At 39.5% G+C, this 20317-nt stretch overlaps 2 protein-coding genes across 2 annotated transcripts; both read right to left on the reverse strand.

Annotated features, from left to right (window-relative positions):
• Positions 1 to 17899: 17899 nt before the first annotated feature.
• LOC138881373 (uncharacterized) lies at positions 17900 to 18493 on the reverse strand. The gene is made up of 2 exons (XM_070161595.1): positions 18053 to 18493; positions 17900 to 17941 (listed from the first exon to the last, which is right to left on the reverse strand). Exons 1-2 carry the CDS (start codon positions 18491 to 18493, stop codon positions 17900 to 17902), a joined length of 483 nt encoding a protein of 160 aa, XP_070017696.1.
• A 45-nt stretch (positions 18494 to 18538) lies between these two features.
• On the reverse strand, positions 18539 to 19437 carry LOC138881374 (uncharacterized). Its single transcript, XM_070161596.1, has 2 exons — positions 18953 to 19437; positions 18539 to 18680 (listed from the first exon to the last, which is right to left on the reverse strand). The coding sequence occupies exons 1-2, from the start codon at positions 19435 to 19437 to the stop codon at positions 18539 to 18541; spliced, it is 627 nt and encodes a 208-aa protein (XP_070017697.1).
• Positions 19438 to 20317: the final 880 nt, after the last annotated feature.

Below are 20317 nucleotides of genomic sequence, written 5' to 3' on the forward strand. Positions count from 1 at the left end.
AATGAGTTTAAGACTGTAATTTTATGCCCAAGTGTACTGGTGAAGTCTGAGTAACCGCCATTGGTTCACATAACATGCCTTTCGCTGATGGTGGTATTTATTTCAGGTAGTATAATGCCATCCAAGAAATGAAGAACCACAGGTGCATCCTCCAGTATCGCGCCTCCTTTTTCCTCACAGAGTCTAGGTTTCGACATTTTTGGGACAACTCCTTTCCATTTGGAATTGGGTAAGAGATTTGAAGAGTCTTCACCTAACAGATTAAGGTGCATTAGGGCACCTAAAGAAAATAACTCATGAAACCAATTTACATCACCAGAGATTGGGTAAGGGATCGAAATTACCTTGAGGGGAAGGTATTAGGCATTCCTCGAGGTCTACAAGGTGGGTCCCGGCCAAACTCAATTAAGCGAATTAGTCTTTAAAGGAAAGTTAAACAATTTAAAACAAATAGCTAATTACTTTAAAACAATGATTAAAGGGGTCCTACGTTTTTAGCCTATAGGATCATTTTCATGCAGTACTTGGTAACTTTCCCCAAATTGGGGTGTTACGCATAACATTAGCGCACATGTCATCATCTCCTTTACTACCCCATTACTATCTTTCAGTTATTACCTAAGCATTCTAGTAGCTTCTAGTGCGTACCATATGCGTGCACTACCCGTCCCTTACTTATGATCCTAGAGGTATTTAGGATCTCTATTTTGGATAGTTCTATACTGACCTATATTGTTTAAAGTGAGAAACGCTAGGCGACAAATAAAATTCAGATAGGACTATCATATAAGGAGCGAATAAGGGCTCATATTAACCTCCACAAGTAGATAACAAATGCACGCAGTCAAATCAGCAGGTTTCTTTAATTAAGGATCCTATAGACGGGATATCTAGATGAGCATAAAAAGAATACAGAATATCAATTTACTAAGGCGGGCATCTGGACCTATCAATTTTGCCGACTGATTTTATTAATACTCTGTATCTGGGCACATTTTCAAACAACAAGAAATCACAATTTAGTCCCAGAATTCTTTAATTACGCTATCAGTTTGCCTAAGTGATAACTGGGCAGAATCTTATAAACATGGTATCTAAACTGTTAATTAGAGACTACAGTTTATAAATGGGTCACTGAGTTTAATAGGCAGATTTTATCTTTAGATCCTACAAGTATGCTTTCTAATTCCCAAAATTAATTACCCATATAGGCATGATTTCTAAGTGCTGAAACCGATAGTTAGTGTTATTTCCTATAGATATGATATCTAAGTGCAAAACTGATTTTTATGTTTGTCTCCTATAGGCATGATATCTAAGTGCATAACTAATTTTATATTTGTCTCATATAGACATGATATCTAAGTGGGCAGAATTAATTAAGAACATTGCTAGAAAAATTATTATTCAAACAGATAGGATTTTATAGACATGGTTACTAATGCGTGTAAAATATGCATGGATCCTATGGGCATGATTTCTAATGCAAAGAATCTATGAACGAGATTTCTAGCATGCGAGTCAAGTACAGAACAAAACAATCAGAAAGTCCTATAGACATGATCTCTAATCAAGTAGTGACACTCACATAATCACCAATAAACCTATAGGCAGGATTTCTACCCGAGTTTCAAGCAAAGAGATAGAATAAAAACCCCCTAGCTTTTAGTAAAGATCCCCAGATTTGTTTATTACATAAATTATTACAGCCCAGAATGAATAAACCATATAACAATATCTATTACACTATAGGAAGCCTTAGCAGGCCCAATATAAACCTGAGAGCCAGGCCTTCAACACAATAGTCTTGAAATAGTAGCAGGGATCCACAATACCTTAAGCCAGGCTTCTAGTGTGTCAAAGTTCCCAAAGAGCCTCAAGGACCCCGGGAAATGCTCATACTGGATCCACACATTCAACACAGAATTCATAAGAGATTGAAAACCAGCTCCAATGTGTCAGAGTTCAAAGGAGTCTCAGGGACCCTAGGCAGTGCTCACACTGGAGGTGGTAGGAACCTAGATAGATAAGAGTAAAAGTTTGAAAAATAGTATATGTAAGGGGTAGGGGACAACTTTAGAAAAACAGTTTGGTTTTTAGGAACAAATAGGTTCAAATTACAAGACTACAAACATAATAGAGTCCATATTTGGCAGATTGGTATTAGTTCAGACATGGATGATATGCCGGAATTAAAGCAATTACAACAAGGGCAGAAATATTTGAATTACAGACAGAAATGATCACACCTATTGGCAATGCCTAAACTTGTTCTGAATAGGGAACATACAACTGAATCCATCAAGGTTTCACATTACTAGAGGTTACTGAGTTTAATTATCACTAGGTGGGACCATATGAGTGTATATTGAACAGAAGCATGCTGAAGTTTGAAATAACTAATCAAACAAACACATAGCACAGGGTAGCAGGAGTTAAAGCATACTAATCTAGAAAGAAGTAAACAGAAATCATGGGCCAAACATGCTAAGGTAAACTAACCACACAAGCACATAGAACAGAGTACTTAACAGGAATTAAGGCATACTAGTTAGGAAGAATGCAAATAGGGAACATATGGCAAACAGAAGCATATCGAGGTTTGAAGTAAACTAATCATATAATCACATGTGACAGAATAGGATAACAAGAACTAAGGCATAACAGTGGAGAAAGAGATGGTCAGGAATCGTGCATCAAATAGAAGCAGGTTAAGGTCTGACTACATAAGCATATAGAATAGAACAAGATAACAAGAATTAAGGAATAACAGTTAGGGAGAAAGTAAACAGGAAGGTGAAGGCAATTGAAATCCAAGAGTCTAGCCTTGGCTTTCAGCCGGCTAGACAATGCAGCAAATCAGAGTAATACAAAGAACTTAAGTTGTGTGAGTGTAAGTGTGTAAGTGTAGGTGTGAGCTTGTGTGTGTCTGAGTCTGAGTGTGAGTATGAGTGTGAGTGTGTCTTTGGAAATTAGAACAATGAAGGGTTTTATAACATATAGTAGAGTAGAACCAAATAAGGTAGGAGAATCAATGGTACCCAAATAAGGCAAAGAGATCAGTTAACCAGTCAATTAGGGTTAACATGAATCAATTAATAGGCAGAATCACGGAAGTATCAATTAAATTAACACGGAATAAATCAACAGTCAAGATTTAGGTCTAAATAAGGTAAGTATTAAGTCCATAGATCAATTAAAAGTTAGAACACAAAACCAGGCCAGTAGCACGGATAATTAATCACATAAATAAGGTAAAACAGGTAAAATCTTAATAAGGAAATGCGGGTACTAAATTCAAACCCTAATTTGGGTAATAAAATTAATTAACACTTAATTAATAGAATTAAAAGTAAATGAGCAAAAGACAGTATGATAAACAGTCAAATAATAAAAACCCTAAGAAATACAAAGACATATACATGGAGCTTGATTAAATCAAGTAAAAATCAGTTGAAAAGTGAATAAGAAAGTCAGAGATGAAAACATTTAAACGCTAAAACCTTTTTTGCAGAAATCCATCAGAAATCAAAACCCTAGCTTTTAGGGCAAATGAAATCAGTCAATAATAATAGTAAGAACAGAAAATATTAAGGGAGAAATACCAAACAAACACAAAATCATTTCAAATCTAAAGAGATCTAAACAGATTCAACCAAAAAATAGTTAGGTTCATAAAAATAGACAGAAGCAAATCAAATCTGGCTTGAACTAGAGATTTGGAACCCCAAATATATGAAGATACTCGTACTCATAGGTATCAGAGTGAACATAGATGGAATAATCGAGAAATAAGAGTCTTTGAGCCAGATTTGGTTCGAATATCTTTGAGATTCCATCAAGTATCATGAAAATCGAACAACCAACAAAGATTTGATGTCGGATAAGGCCTGAGGTTGAAGAAAGAACCCATGAATCAAAGAGGTTTTAGTGATGGCGGACTAGGGTTAAGAGGAAGGGGAAAGAGAGGAGAGGAGGAAGGGATTCAGAGGCGGCGAAATTTTGGAAATGAGGATGGGTTTGGGGGTTTTGGTATATTAAAAAAGGAAGGTAAATCCTGGACCATTGATCTTTTAAGATCAACGACCAGGATTGAACCTAGGATAGGGCAGGTATGGATCAGGGTTAAGGGTTATGGGTTAATTTAATTTAATTGGGCTGGGGTAAAAATTGGGCTAAGGTCCGAAAATTAAAAGAGGCTATATGTTAAATAGTCAATTAATTTGATAAAATAATTTATAAAAATAGCTAATAAATGATAAAAAATGCTATTTATGCATGAAAATAATTCAAAATAATCACTTAATATTATAAAAATATAAAAAATTATTTTTCGTGCAAATAATGTAATTATGCATATATGGGCTATTATTGCAAAGTTATTGCAATTATAGCCTAAAGATACAAATATAATTATGCATAAAATGATTAATATAAATGATAAAAACCAAGTAATAAATCATTATAAAATTATTTGTGATGCAATTAGTCATTATTTAGATAATAAAATGCTAGAATAAATTAATTAAAATCCTTTTAAAAATCATAGAAAATTATGAAAAAATACTGGTTGATGTTCATGCACTATTTTTAAAGTATATATGCATTTAAAATATATGAGGGAAAAATTGGGTATCAACAGCTGTCCCTCTTTACCCGGGAAGGATGAAAGAGTTGACGGGTAAAGAAATGATGACCGATTTTGACCGAATGCGGTGTTTTTAAAAATATAGGCCGCACCCTCGTGTTTGAGCTGCCTACATATCCCTGATTTTACAGGAATCAGTCCATGTATAGTTCTGGACCAAACGGTGAATGAAACCGATGGAATCGTTATAGGAATGATAGCATGTTTCAGAAAAGGTTCTTTCGTGAAAGGTGGTATCGGATGGGTTTGTGTAGAGTTATGAGGGAAAATCTGAATTGTAATGGACACATCACAGGGCAGGTATCTGAACGGTCATAGAGTAGAGGCGGGTAATTGACAGGAGTTGATTACGTTTGAAATAATGGCAAGGTATAAGTGGTACGAGCGGAAACTGGAGTGAAGGTTGCTCCTGTTTGAAGAACGGTTGCTTCCTGGATTACCTGCAAAACATAAAACATGATTCATGTAAGTATATAGATTATTGCGAAAATTTAAACATGATGCAAATTCCCTTTGGACCATGAAGGTTGTCTTTGGACAGTGAAGATGACGTCCTTAGACCATGATGTCCTGAGCCATGAATCATCAGATAAGGGATTCGGAGACCATGAAATGATGTTCTCGGGCCATGAGAATGGTGCCTCTGAACCACGACGCCTTTGAATAATGATGTGCAGTATTGAGAGATCCTCAGGCCATGACATGGTATCTTCAGGCTATGAGGATGATGCCTTCGGACTATGACGCATTTGGACAAGTTGGCTATACATCAGCCCATGAAGTGCATAGACATGGTACCAAAGGTAATAACAAGACAAAGCTTAGTCTTGTACAAAGTTTGGGGGCAAAGCTTTAGCCCTGAGAGAAGAAGATAATGCAATGTTTAGAATAGAGCAATACTTATGCAGAGGGAGACAAAGCTTATTCTCACGAGAAGGCAATGCTTAGCCTTATGCAAATAAGCAGGCAGGGCTTTGTCACGACCCAAAATCCACTAAGGGTCGTGATGCCGCTAGACTCCACTGTCAGGCAAGCCAACACCATTTAACTAGTAAATTCTCGTTTTAATATTTTTCAAAATCATTTATGCTAAACTTGAAACAATAAATAATAAATTTCACTGAATAAATAATGAAGTCTTTACAAAATTTATTTACTGAATAATCCCGAGATCATCCCAAAACCTGGTGTCACAAGTGTATGAGCAATTACTAGGAAATCTAATAAGGTACAATAGTTGTCCGGAATACAAACTTGGACAGAAAAAATATATAATACACTGAAAGAGACTCCGCTGGCTGCGAGTCGTCTCGAGAGATGCAGCTCACCTAAGTCTCTGTATCATCCATGCTGATACGTCCATCGGGCCACTAAAGTACATGTTCATGTGCAACAAAAATGCACATCAAGTGTACCATGAGTACAAAAATAACATGTACTCAGTAAGTATCCCGCCTAACCTCGAAGAGGTAGAGACGAGAGGTCAACTGCGACACTTACTAGTGGTCCAATAATAATATACCAATTGTTGAGACCTTAGAAGCCACTCCAACAAATGGAAGATAGTACAAATGATTTGCTAAAGAAGTTGTTGCTTGACAATCAACAGCTCAGGACCGATTTCAGAAATCTTGAGAGACAAATGGGGCAGTTAGCAACAAATCAAAATACTAGACCTGCAGGCGCTCTCTCCAGTGATATAGAGAAGAACCCTCAAGTGAATGTAGTTACACTCAAAAACGGGAGGGAACTAGAGGAAGTGCAAAAGAAAAGAAAAGATAAACACATACCTGAGGGGGAGCTGATTCCTAAGGCGACACACGAATCAAAGAAAAATGATGCAACTTCAGTGCCAGTGGAGGCTGCAAGGCCACCACCACCTTTCCCCTAGAGATTGCAGAAAAAGAATGATGATCGCATGTTCAACAAATTTCTCTCTATGTTGAGCCAGGTTCAATTAAATATTCCAATGGTGGATGTTCTTCATGAAATTCCAAAGTATGCTAAGTGCATAAAAGATATAGTGGCTCACAAAAGAAGACTGACTGAATTTGAGACAGTTGCACTTACTGAGGAGTGCACTTCAAGGGTCCAAAACAAGCTCCCTCAAAAGCTTAATGATCCTGGCAGCTTCACCATCCCTGTGCGAATTGGTAATATTGATATGGGTCATGCTCTTTGCGATTTGGGGGCAAACATAAATCTGATGCCCTTATCCTTGTTCAAGCAATTGGGTCTGGGAGCTCCAAGACCAACTACTGTGATGTTGCATCTGGCTGATAGGTCGATAACACACCTTGAGGGGTTATTGAAGATGTGCTGCTGCAAATTGGGAAATTTATCTTCCATGCGGACTTCATTATCCTAGATTATGAGGCTGATGAACTGGTTCCAATCTTATTGGGGCGACCTCTCTTGGCTACTTGTGATGCAATTATTAAAGTGAGAGAGGGAAAAATAATTTTGAGGGTGGATGACGAGGAAGCACACTTTAATGTCTACAAAGCAATCCAACTTCCCCACGCCACTATGAGGAGCTCTCAATGATATCTATTGTTGAGGCGGATGAGAAAATTCTTGATACGAGTGTATATCTAGACGATTCTTTAAAGAAAGCACTTATTTTGTTCGATAGCCTGGAGGTTGATGATGAGATTGAGGAGATGATGCATATCCTAGATACATATTGTGCTTACATGTAGGGGATACACCCCTTTGAGCCCCTAAATAGGCCAGATGGGCCTCCTCCAAAGCCCACAATTGAGGAGGCTCCAAAATTCAAGCTAAAACCCCAGCCTCCTCACCTTCAATATGCTTATTTGGGTGATTTTGACACTTTACCTGTTATTGTTTCTTCTGACTTGTCTAAATTGCAGGAAGAGAAGCTGTTGAGAGTGCTACGTGAGCATAAGCGAGCACTTGGGTGGACAATGTTTGACATTAAGGTCATTAGTCCAGCTTTTTGCATGCATAAAATCCTCATGGAGGATGCACACAAGCCAAGTGTAGAGCAACAAAGCCGACTAAATCCAATCATGAAAACGAAAAGAAGTGATTAAGTGGCTTGATGCAGGTATTGTATTTCTAATCTCGGATAGCAAATGGGTAAGCCCCGTTCAATGTATACCTAAGACAGGGGGGAGGACTATAGTTGTTAATGAAAATAATGACTTGATTCCAACAAGAATTGTCACTGGGTGGAGGATTTGCATAAATTATAGAAAATTGAATAATGCCACCCGAAAGGACCACTTCCCCCTCCCCTTTATTGATCAAATTCTTGATAGATTAGTTGGCCAGGAATACTATTGTTTCTTAGATGGTTATTTGGGGTATAATCAGATTGCTATAGCCCTAGAGGACAAAGATAAAACCACATTTACGTGTCCATACGACATGCATGCGTTCAAGAGAATGCCCTTTGGTCTCTGTAATGCACCTGTGACTTTTTAAAGGTGTATGATGGCTATTTTTACTGACATGGTTGAAAGATTTGTAGAAGTGTTCATGGATGATTTTTCCGTGATTGGGTGCCCTTTTGATAACTGTTTAATGAATCTTGATAAAGTGCTTGCTAGATGTGAAGAGACGAACATGGTGCTAAACTGGGAAAAGTGCCATTTCATGGTACATGAAGGTATAGTCTTGGGGAATAAGGTGTCCAAAAATGGTTTGCAGGTGGACAAAGCGAGGGTGGAGGCGATTGAAAAATTTCCCCCGCCGACATCAGTCAAAGGCATTCGCAGTTTCTTGGGTCGTGCAGGTTTTTTGTCGTCATTTCATTAAAGATTTTTCGAAAATTTCTTCTCCTTTGTGCAGGCTTCTTGAGAAAGATGTCCCCTTCAAGTTTGATGATGCCTATCTAAAAGCATTTGAGGAGCTGAAGGGAAGGTTAGCGACTGCACCAATTATCATTGCTCCGAATTGGGAGCAACCATTTGAGTTGATGTACGATGCGAGTGACATAGCTATTGGAGCTGTTTTGGGGCAAAGGAGAAATAAAATCTTTCACTCCATCTACTACGCGAGCAAAACTCTGAATCCAGCCCAGATGAACTACACAGTTACTAAAAAAGAGTTGCTTGCAGTGGTGTGGGCGTTTGACAAGTTCAAATCCAATCTAGTAGGGACCTTAGTCATCGTCTACACAGATCATTCAGCTACCAGATACTTGTTTGAGAAGAAAGACACCAAGCTAAGGCTGATTCGTTGGGTCCTCCTCTTGCAAGAGTTTGACTTAGAAATTCGAGATCGAAAAGGGCCAGAGAACCAAGTGGCTGATCACTTCTCTAGATTAGAAAATCGCAGCCATGTAGCTGAAGGAGGGTCAATCAAAGAAACATTTCCTGATAAGCAGTTATTGGCAATTACCTCAAGCGAAGCTCCGTGGTATGCAGATTATGTGAATTTTATTGCAAGTAGGGTGACACCACCATAATTGACACCCAATAATAGAAGAAGGTTCCTACATGATATGAGGCTCTACATGTGGGATGAGCCATTCTTATACAGGCTATGCGCAGATCAGCTGGTGCGAAGATGTATTCCTGAGGAAGAGATAAATGCAATATTGCATGACTGTCACGCTTCACCATACGAAGGACATCACGGTGGGGATAGAACTGCCCAGAAAGTTTTACAATCAGGTTTCTATTGGCCAAAATTATTTAAGAATGCACATGCCTTTGTTAAAAAGTGTGACAGATGCCAAAGAACCGGAACAATCACGAAGAAACACGAGATGCCTCTGCAGAATATTCTGGTAGTGGAGCTTTTTGATGTTTGGGGGATTGATTTCATGGGATCGTTCCCATACTCTAGTGGTCACAGGTACATCTTGGTGGCAGCTGACTATGTTTCTAAGTGGGTGGAGGCCGTTGCTTTTCCCACTAATGATGCAAAGGCTGTGGTAAACTTTGTAAAGAAGCACATCTTCACACGCTTTGGAACTCCTAGAGTGCTGATAAGAGACGGAGGAACTCACTTCTGCAATAAATTGCTGAATAATGTTCTTGCAAAGTATGGAGTTAAGCACAAGGTTTTCACTGCCTATCACCCCCAAACGAGTGGTCAAGTGGAAGTTTCAAACAGAGAGGAAAAGCAGATTCTGGAGAAAACAGTAAGTGGAAATAGAAAGGACTGGGCCGGGAAGCTAGACGACGCATTATGGGCATATCAAACTGCATACAAGACTCCCATAGGTACTTCTCCGTATAAATTAGTTTATGGGAAGGCGTGTCACTTGCCCATCGAGATGGAACACAAAGCCTATTGGCAATTAAAAATCTGAACATGGCTATTGACTTTTCTGGTGAGAAGAGGTTGCTACAACTCAACGAGCTTGATGAGTTTCAATTGCACACATATGAAAATGCCAAATTATATAAAGAAAAGACTAAGAGGTGGCATGACAAGCACATCCAACCTCGATAGTTTGATCCGGATCAGGAAGTTCTCTTGTTCAATTTGAGGTTGAAGCTTTTCCCCGGAAAGCTTAAGTCTCGTTGGGTAAGTCCTTTTATTGTGGTAAGTGTGAGGCCTCATGGAGTTGTGGAACTGCGTGATACGAGCTCAAGTGGTACCTTCTTGGTAAATGTCCAGAGAATAAAACATTATTGGGGTGGTGACATTGCACGTCACAAGACCTCGGTGAACTTGGTCGATGCTTAAAATGTGTTGAGTCGTGCCGCGACGTTAAATCAGACGCTCATTGAGAGGCAACCCAATTTTGGTGTTTTCCTAGTTTAACTTCTTAATTTTTCTTTTAGTTAGAGTAGATAGAGTTTTGCATTTTCTTTGTAGGTACAGAAATTTTAGATATAATGGTGTATGATATGTAAATTAGGTATATAAAAGGCTCGGGGGATCAAGATAAAAAAATAAATAATAATCGTGAAACAACGCCCAGGCCAGCACCCAGCGCTGCCTGGGGCGCTGGAAATAGAATCAACAAAACCCCAGCGCCAGGCAGGGTGCGAGGCGCCGGGCTGGGGGCGTCCAGGTATGTAATTTTTTTTTAATTTTTTCATCTTTATTTTTATTTTCTAATCCATATCCATTTAACCCAATCCAAATACCCATTTACACTAATACTATACCCCAATCTTAATACCCATACCCATTCCCAACCCAACATAACCATAAACCAAACCCACCCAAACACAAAACCAAACAAAGGCGTCTGCTTCTGCTTCTGTCGCGTTCGCTTCTTTTTCTTCTCCAAATGTTTTTTTTCAAAGTTTTGTTTCTCTTGCTCTCCTTCTACACTCTATAGGTAAGTTTTTCTTTCTTTTCCTCTCCTATTTCTCCTTATGTCTTAACTAGTAGATAAACATGCTTCCATCTCCAAGAGCCCTAATCCCCAATACTTTTCCCCATGTAGTTCATATGAAAAATTTATGGTGGGTGACTTGTGTTGGTCGAAAATTGTGTGGTTATTGTATACACGGAGTAGTAAACTAGAATTCCCTCTACTTCATTTAAAATTGGGAGGGCCACCATATTCCACCATTGTTGAATTAGAAGCACACACCTTATGCCCGCAATGTGTCTGTTATAATGCTTGAGTGAGGATTTTGGTGCACCGGTGAAGTTTAAGTAACCTGGTATATTTGTGTATGAATTTGGGCTAAGTGTGGGGTGTGTAGGGATGCTTTTACATGCTAGGATGGTGTGGCTTTGATGCAATGCATGTTCCTACACTATTTATTTTAGATAATGTATGTTGTAGTATCTTGTAAATTTGACTAATTTAGTATAGTCTAGGAGTTGTGAAAGGTGCATACCATATGCCTCTTGCTTACCTTAATGGGAATTCGCATGGCCATGATCAATCCTTATTTTATGGCGTGGGGAAGTCTTGAGTATCCATAGCTTAAGGGTGCAACACATGTACACGTTGAATTCAAAATTGTGACATAGTGTACATTGTGCCTTCGGTTTTAAGTGTGGGGTCATTTCATGACTTGCACAACAACCTTAGGCATATTTCTTGCAGTGTTCTTACAGTTGTGCTTATTTGTGTTGCAGGATACTATGGCTCATGAGGTTTCTAGCAAAAGCAAAGGCATTGGAAAGTCCTCCACCACTTCTCATGCGCCCAAAAAGCGCAAGCAGGGAGAAAGTTCTTCACGGCAGTCCAAAGGAAAGCATGTCACCGAGGGATCTCAGCAGGCGCCATTGAGGCCAAGGCCTCGTTTGGATTTGGTCGATGCTACAGCTATTTCATGGCATAGGGACTTCGTGCCATCTGGTTGGTACATTTCTAAGATGTGGATTAACACCACAACCTTAGAAAGAAACTTCCTGGAGGTACTTAACAGGCTGCGAGCTCTAAAGATGCCCAAGTTCTTGGAATGCCCGGGGCCTGCAAACCTAAGCATGGTTCGAGAGCTGTATGCTAACTGGGATTATCAACGGAGCACTTCATGTGTAAGAGGGAAGGATATGTCGATAGATAGAGAGTCTTTGTGTGACTATTTGGGGGTTGAGAATGCTAACCCAAGGAGACTCCAACACTTTATCAGAAGCAAGAAATATGAGCTAATACGTCACACTCTTTGTGGCGTGGATTCAAATGCCAAATGGATAAGAAATCAAGGCAACATTCACCTCTCTATGGTGCGCTCCGACTTCAACAAAGCTGCCAAGGTGTGGCAGAATTTTGTGCAAGCGAGACTAATGCCGGCGGATCACAATAGTGACTGCACTCGAGCTAGAGTGTGTCTCATCTTCTTCTTGATGACCGGCCGACCCATTAGTGTGGTTGTGATTATGCTCGGTGAGATGGCCCGTACGAGATTTGGGCGACAAATTAGGCGGTTCTTCTTCGAAAACTTACTCACTCAGTATATGTTATTTCAAGGAGTGCTGGAGTACCCCGGGCATGATGAGGTGGTGAAGGCTTCGTCAGGGCTTATGGACATCACATCTCTGGTGGAGACATCGTCAAAACTCACCCCCGCAGCCCGGATGGAGCAAGAGGAGAACTTCAACAGGTACATTTATAACTCGTTGAACTTACTAATGAGTAGGGTTGGCATTACAGACGAGGAGTGTATGCATTTACGCAATTACTTGTCCAGCACGTCCAAGGAGATGTTAAGGATTGCACTTGGCATCCCCGTTCACTCGCCGGAGGACGTCAACTCTGTCAAAGGCTCAGACACTAAGGATGAGGATGGGAATGGTGCTACGGGACCCATGACTTTGGTGCCTCTAGGACCGGATGATGATGACCCCAGAGCTACTGGGGGAGGTGAACTCTGACCGACAAGGAGTTTTTCTTTTCACCCTACTCTGTTTTTCATGTTTACTTGCATCGAGGGCTATGCATAGTTTAAATGTGAGGTGGGAGGAATACTACCTGTGCTGTTGTTGTATATTTTGTATCAACTTGTTTTAATTTGTTTCTTTCAGTAGTTCTAGTGTAGTTAGTGTAGTGTAGTTTAGTTGCTATAAATTTAAAAAAAATACAAAAGAAAAAAAAATTGAAAAAGCTCAGACTTTTCCCGACGATGGATTTTTTGGACAATTTTCTTTAGGGATAAAAGTCCGATTTAAAAACACCAAATTTTTTTTTTTAGAATAGCTAGGTAGTATTCCTTGGTTTTTCTTTGGGCACCGGTTCTTTTCCAAGGATGTAGCTCGAACCAGGTACTTTATTTTTTTTAGGAGTAGTTTAGGAAGAAACTGAGTCGCTCTGAGATACTCGTTGACATGGTTGATGCTGGCACATTAGGCTATGACATACATTCTATCTTCCCTTGTATTTGGTTTGACATGTGAAGCCTAAGTAAAGTAAATAGCCTATTTTGTAACGCCTTCTCTCAGTGTTTGACTCGTATGACACATAGTGCAATGTTGCTTAAATTTCTCATTTAATTGTGCTTGCTTGACTTAAGAGTTGAACAGAATCGTCTTGATTGAGTCATGTGCAACGTGTGTGTGAGGATTTGTGATTTTCTGTGCTATCCTGTGTAGTCTAGAACTTGCCCCGTGTGTTAATTGAGCGAAATTGTAAGTTGCGCTAATCTAGGGGATGACATAGGCATTTTCTTGCTTGATCATGGATGTGCTTGTCACATAAAAAATAAAATTTTCCGTTGCTAGCCCCTTTGAGCCTATAGACCTTTCTTTTGGCACCCACATTACAAGTAATACCCCCATTTTGTTCTTAATTTGATATTGATTGAACCTTTACCTCCTAAGAAACTTAGTCGCTAAAAGAAGTTAGGTTAGAGATTGGGGAGTATCTTTTGAGTGGAACCATGGAAGGGCCCGTTGGTGCACTAAAGTTGAAATCAAAGGTCACTAGCCGATGAACTTTAATGTATGGAGTGTGTAAAGAAAAAAAAATTGAAAGAAAAGAAAAATGATAGTGAAAGTATGTAGAACAATAAACACCTCCAGTTCTTATTGATAGTATCTCACTGTTAACTACTCAGCAAAATAATTAAAAACAAAATTAAATAAACAACCCAATATGATAAAATCAACTTCGTTAAATTAAACCTCAAACAACAACATTCATGTTTCACCCATGATCCTAGAACAATAGGTTTTTAGCAACTCATAATACTAGCAAACAATTGCATAAGTTTTGAATAATTGAAAAATACTAGAAAAGATGAAGAAATCTGAGATGTTGTTGCTCCCGGATGTTTCTTGTGTGTATTTCTCCTTCAAAGTGGCGTCCTCCCTCCAAAAATAGGCTTAGTCTTTCTTTTATACGTGTTGGATCAGTTTAGGGCTGAATAGACCAAGTCCTGGGAAAAATAGGACAAAAATCCCATCAACGGCGCCCAGCCCGGTGCCAGGAGCCCATCAAGGCGCTGCCCAAATTTTCAATTCTATTTCCAGCGCCACAGGTGGCGCTAGGCGCTGCCTGTGGCGCCCAATTGCCCATTTTCCCGATTTTGTTCGTTTTGGCTCAAATCTTGCGTGTTTCGCCCCCAAATGCTCCCGAATCATTTCTACAAGTAAAAACACTTCAAATTAATATAAATCATAGCATTTAACATCCCAAATTCACGAAGCAAAAGTAAAATATGAGGTAATATACATAAAAATATATATACTTTAAGCTAAAGATCACCAATAATATAGTAAATCAAGGATTTTTATAAACATGGCTGTAATTCAATAGAATGAAGCAAGTAAACAATTCTTTTATTCATAGGAAATTTCCAGATTCGTTTTCATCATTTATACATTTATTCTCAATCCGAGGAAAAACAGTAACCTCACTTATAATTATCAAGGCAAGCAATAGAAGCATGCACAAATCATGCCGAGGACGTACGACCCGATCCAACAATATTTAAATTGTGCACTGCCAGAGGGTCGAATGGCGCGAACCATTAGATGCATATATTACCTGCTCGCGAATCATACATGCGACAAGGTCAAATATAAATAACAATTACGCCACTCACGAAATATACATGCGGCACAGGTACACATAAAAATACACATTCAAACAGTCAATTTAGACTTCATTAGGGAAGCAATTATTCAAGAAGGTGTCAATTTCTCTTTTACAAATCAAGAAACGATGCCAAGTCTTATAGAAATTCATTTACATATTCGATATGTTTTAAGCATTTTGAATTGACAACAAGATTTCAAATATTGCAAGTAAAGCATGCTTTTGGGTCCTAGACCACCCGGACTTAAGCATAATAGTAGCTACGCACGGACTCTCATCACCTCGTGCGTACGTAGCCCCTACAAATAAAAGCACGTATCCAGTTAATTCACCTATGGGGACAATTTCCTCTTACGAGGTTAAAAGGGAGACTCACCTCGCTTCGAAGCCTATTTCCCAATTCAAGAACACGCTCAAACCTCCAAATCGGAGCCGAACGATCCAAAACTATTCATATGAGGTAAGAACTAGTCATTACATGCTCAAAAATTCACATTACAACTATTAAGGTGATTACCCAACCCTAAATGTAAGATTCCTAAAATTCACTCCAGGGCCCACATGCTCGAATTTCAAAAACTTTCGAAGAAAATTGTTAACCATAACCTTATGAAGTCAAATATATGACTTTTTACCGAATTCCATAACTATTTTCATGGTGAAATCTCATTTTTATACAAAACCTAGATTTTCATCTAAACCCTTGATTTCACCAAATTTTTACATGTTAATCTATACATAATGTATGTATTAAACTCATGTTGTGAAGAAACTACTTACCTCAAAGTGCTAGGTGAAAACCCACTTCCAAAAGCTCCAAAAATCACCTAAGAAGATGAGGTGAAATGAAATAATGGCCTAAATCCCGCATTAAAAGAGCTAGACACAGCCCTCTGATGTCGCATTTGCGAAATACAACAAAAGCCTCACAAATGCGAAGCCTGGGCTCAACTGTTAGGATTGCAAATGCGACCACAGAGTCACAAATTAGACGTCTGCTAGGATCACAAATGCGGCCAAAGTGTTGCAAATGCGAACACTGCCTGGGTCGGGCTTCATCACAAATGTGAAGCTCTCATCGCAAATGCGAGGTTCACATTTGCGAGACCTACAACTGGTGCCAAGAACACCAGAAAATCTAGTGTGCTTCCAACTCTTCTCGCACGCCCAAAACTCACCCGAGGCCCCCGTGACTCCATCCAATCACACAACTCAGTCCCATAACATGACAAGGACCTGCTCGAAGCCTCAAATCACATCAAACAATGCTAAAACCATGAATCGCACTCCAATTCAAGCATAAAGAACTTTAGAACTTCAAACTTCTACTTTCGATGTCTAAACCTATCAAATCATGTCCGATTGACCTCAAATTTTGCACGCAAGTCATATTTGACATTACAGACCTACTACTTTCGGAATCGGAATCCGACCACGATATCAAAAAGTCCACCTCCGGTCAAACTCTTCAAAAACCTTCAAATTTCTATCTTCAGCCAACTGACTCCAAATGACCCACGGATCTCCGAATTCACTTCTGATCGCGCTCCCAATACCAAAATCACCATACAGAGCTACCCCAGACTCAGAATCCCAAATGGCATCGATAGCATGGAAATGCACTTCAACCCAATTTTATGAAATTCTTCCAAAAATGCTAACTTCCACAATAGGCACCAAAATTCTCCGGGGTCACCCAAAACCCGATATGGGCATAAGCCCAAGTCCGAAATCATCATACAAACCTGTTGGAACCTTCAAATCCCAATTTTGAGGTCATTTCCAAAATGGGAATTTTCTTTCCAAATCAATTCCAAACTTCCCGAAATTCAATTCCGACCATGCGTACAAGTCATAATACCTAAAGTGAAGCTGCTCATGGCCTCAAACTACCGAATGGCATGCTAGAGCTCAAAATGACCGGTCGGGTCATTACAGGCCCAGCCTCATGCGAGATTTGAGACAGGGCTTAGTCTTATGCAAAGAGAAGGCAGTGCTTAGCCTTATGCAAATATGGAGGCAAGGCTTAGCCTCATGCGAGAAATGGAGATAATGGTTAGTCTCATGCAAATATGGAGGCAGGGCTTAGCCTCATATAAGAATTAAGACAGGGCTTAGTATCATGCAATATTTGAGACATGGCTTAGTCTCATGCAAAGAGAAGACAATACTTAGCCTTATGTAGTGAACAAGTAGCAGAGAGGAGTAGAATATTTCTTAGCTGGACATATATTTTCGTCTGGTGGCCTGATTGTTTTGAGGATATTGATTTTGATATGTGTATATTTGCGAATACTCTTGTTATGTTCACTATGCATGAATCTAAAGAAAAATCGTGAGTTTTGTAGGGGGAGGTTGGTTCTTGCCCTTGTTTGCTTGTTTTGCTTTGCTTTTTTCTGGAGATCCTATTCAAGTTGCCCTAGGTAATATCTGGCTGCCATAGAAATAAAGTTTTCAAAAAATATGCACTTATTTGATGAAATAGAGTTATTTTAGAATACATAGTGGTATATAATATCAAGTAAATTAGATGAACTAATGACTGTAACGCTTTTATAGACATTGCAGCTTCCTTGTATTAGAATTTTCAGGGTCCTCCTCAAAATTCTGCCCCAGTTTGATCCTTCTGCCGTTTTGTGTGCAACGAAGTTTGTTGGATCTGCTCCGGAATTTTGTGAATCCTTCTCAAAATTCTACCCCAGTTACTTAACCGATTTCTGACTGTCTGGCATATGATGGCGTCGGCTGGATTTGTTCCGGAATTTTAGGGTCCTCCTTAAAATTGTGCCCAAGTTTCTAGTTCTAGGTAAATAAATATTTTATTACGATGTGACCGAACCCATAGGGCTACCTACGTATCCCGTCTTAAACGAGAATCAGGTCAAGCATAGTTCAGTTACATCAGATGAAGAAATGTAAACAGTCTAAACATAGTATCTCTTGACTGCGTCTGAATTGATAGGTTTTGGCCAAACTTCTCTGTCCATTTCTTCAAGCATGAGTGCTCTTCCTGTTAGCATCCGGTGAACCATGTAAGGACCTTTCCATTTGGGTGAAAATTTCTCTGTGGCTTCATCTTGAAGCGGGAAGATCCGCTTCAGCACCAGCTCCCCTAGTGTGAATTGTCTTGGTCTGACACTTTTGTTGAAAGCTCTGGACATTCTATTATGATAAAACTGACCATGACACACTACATTCATCCCTTTTCTATCTATAAGGGCTAGTTGCTCGTAACGGCTCCTTATCCATTCTGCATCACTGAGTTCGGCTTCTTGTATGATTTTCAAAGAAGAAATTTTTACCTCAAGTGGAATGACAACTTCGGTACCATAAACCAGTAAATAGGGATTGCCCCAGTTGATGTGCGGACTGTGGTGTGGTACCCTAATATGGCAAAGGTTAACTTCTTGTGCCATTGTTTGTGATTTTCTACCATCTTCCTCAGTATCTTCTTGATGTTCTTATTGGCAGCTTCTATAGCTTTGTTCATTTGGCACGTATGCTATAAAGTTTTTGTGCTTGATTTTGAAGGTTTCACACATGGCTTTCATCATATCACTGTTGATATTGGCGGCATTATCAGTGATAATGGACTCAGGAACCCTGAATCAACAAACAATACAATCCCTGACAAAATTTGTGATAACTTTCTTGGTTACAGCTTTGTAAGATGTAGCCTCTACCCATTTTGTGAAATATTCGATAGCCACTAAAATGAATCGGTGCTCGTTAGAAGCGGCAGGCTCGATCGGACCGATGACATACATTCCCCAGGTAGCAAAAGGCCAAGGTGCACTTGTTGCATTGAGCTTGTTTGGTAGTACCTTTATCATGTCTGCATGTACCTAGCATTGGTGGCATTTCTGGACGTGTACCTGATGCAATCCATTTCCATGGTCATCCAAAAATATCCAGCTCTAAGTATCTTTTTGGCTAGAACAAAACCGTTCATATGTGGTCCGCAAGTTCCGGCATGTATCTCCTCAAGCAATCTGGAAGCCTCTTTTGCGTCAACATACCTTAATAACACCAGATCAGGAGTTCTTCTATACAGGGTCCCTCCGCTTTGGAAGAAGTGATTGGACAGCCTCCGTAGTGCGCATTTCTGAGTATAGTTCGCATGTTCTGGATATTCTCTTTTTGCCAAAAATTCTTTAATGTCGTGGAACCAAGGTTTTCCGTCCGTTTCTTCTTCAACATGAGCACAGTAAGCTGGTTGATTATGGATCCTCATGGGATGGGATCGATGAAATTCTTGTCTGGATGGTGTAATCATTGATGACAAGGTAGCCAGTGCGTCTGCAAATTCATTTTGAATTCTGGGAACATGTTTGAATTCTATCTTTGTGAACCTCTTCATTAATTCTTGCACATGATACAAGTATGGTAGTATCTTAGTGTTTTTGTAGCCCATTCTCCTTGAACTTGATGTATCAGAAGATCCGAATCACCAATTACAAGAAACTCTTGTATATTCATATCGATGGCAAAATTGAGCCCCATGATGCAAGCCTCATATTCTACCATATTGTTAGTGCACGAAAACCTAAGCTTTGCGGATTCTAGGTAATGTTGACCTGTTTTTGATACCAAAACTGCTCCAATGCCTACTAATTTGAAGTTTGCAGCCCCATTGAAGAACATTCTCCAACTGTCGTAGGCTTCAACAATGTCCTCTCCTATGAATGATACTTTTTTATTAGGAAAATACATTTTTAATGGTTTGTATTCTCCTCCCACAGGATTTTTAGCAAGATGGTCTGCCAATGCTTGTCCTTTGACTGCCTTCTGAATTACGTAGATGATGTCGAACTCACTTAACAATATCTGCCACTTGGCTAACTTCCTGATTGGCATGGGCTTCTGAAAGATATACTTCAGAGGGTCCATCCTGGATATGATGTATGTGGTATAGGCACAGAAGTAATGCCTCAATTTCTGGGTTGTCCATGTCAAAGCACAGCAAGTGCGTTCCAGCAGAGAATACCGTGCTTCATAAGGTGTGAACTTCTTACTCAAGTAGTATATGGCTTGCTCCTTTCTTCCCGTCTCGTCATGTTGTCCCAAAACACATCCGAAAGCCCCATCTAATACGGATAGATAGAGTAGCAAAGGTCTCCCAGGTTCTGGAGGGACTAGGACTAGCGGTGTAGACAGGTATTCCTTGATTTTTTCAAAAGCCTTCTAACAATCCTTGGTCCAACTGGTTTCAACATCCTTCCTCAACATTTTGAAGATGG

Source organism: Nicotiana sylvestris, chromosome 11, assembly GCF_000393655.2.
Source record: "Nicotiana sylvestris chromosome 11, ASM39365v2, whole genome shotgun sequence".
Lineage (NCBI taxonomy): Eukaryota > Viridiplantae > Streptophyta > Magnoliopsida > Solanales > Solanaceae > Nicotiana > Nicotiana sylvestris.

What these genes read in the sequence shown, in the direction of transcription:
- LOC138881373 (XM_070161595.1), bottom strand. Translation starts at nt 18,493, where the DNA reads ATGGCACAAGAAGTTAACCTTTGCCATATTAGGGTACCACACCACAGT. An exon ending in TTGAAGAAATGGACAGAGAA is followed by an intron (nt 17,942 to 18,052) that starts GTTTGGCCAAAA and finishes TTCTCGTTTAAG; the next exon opens with ACGGGATACGTAGGTAGCCC.
- LOC138881374 (XM_070161596.1), bottom strand. Translation starts at nt 19,437, where the DNA reads ATGAAGAGGTTCACAAAGATAGAATTCAAACATGTTCCCAGAATTCAA. An exon ending in ATGGAAATGGATTGCATCAG is followed by an intron (nt 18,681 to 18,952) that starts GTACACGTCCAG and finishes TTGTTGATTCAG; the next exon opens with GGTTCCTGAGTCCATTATCA.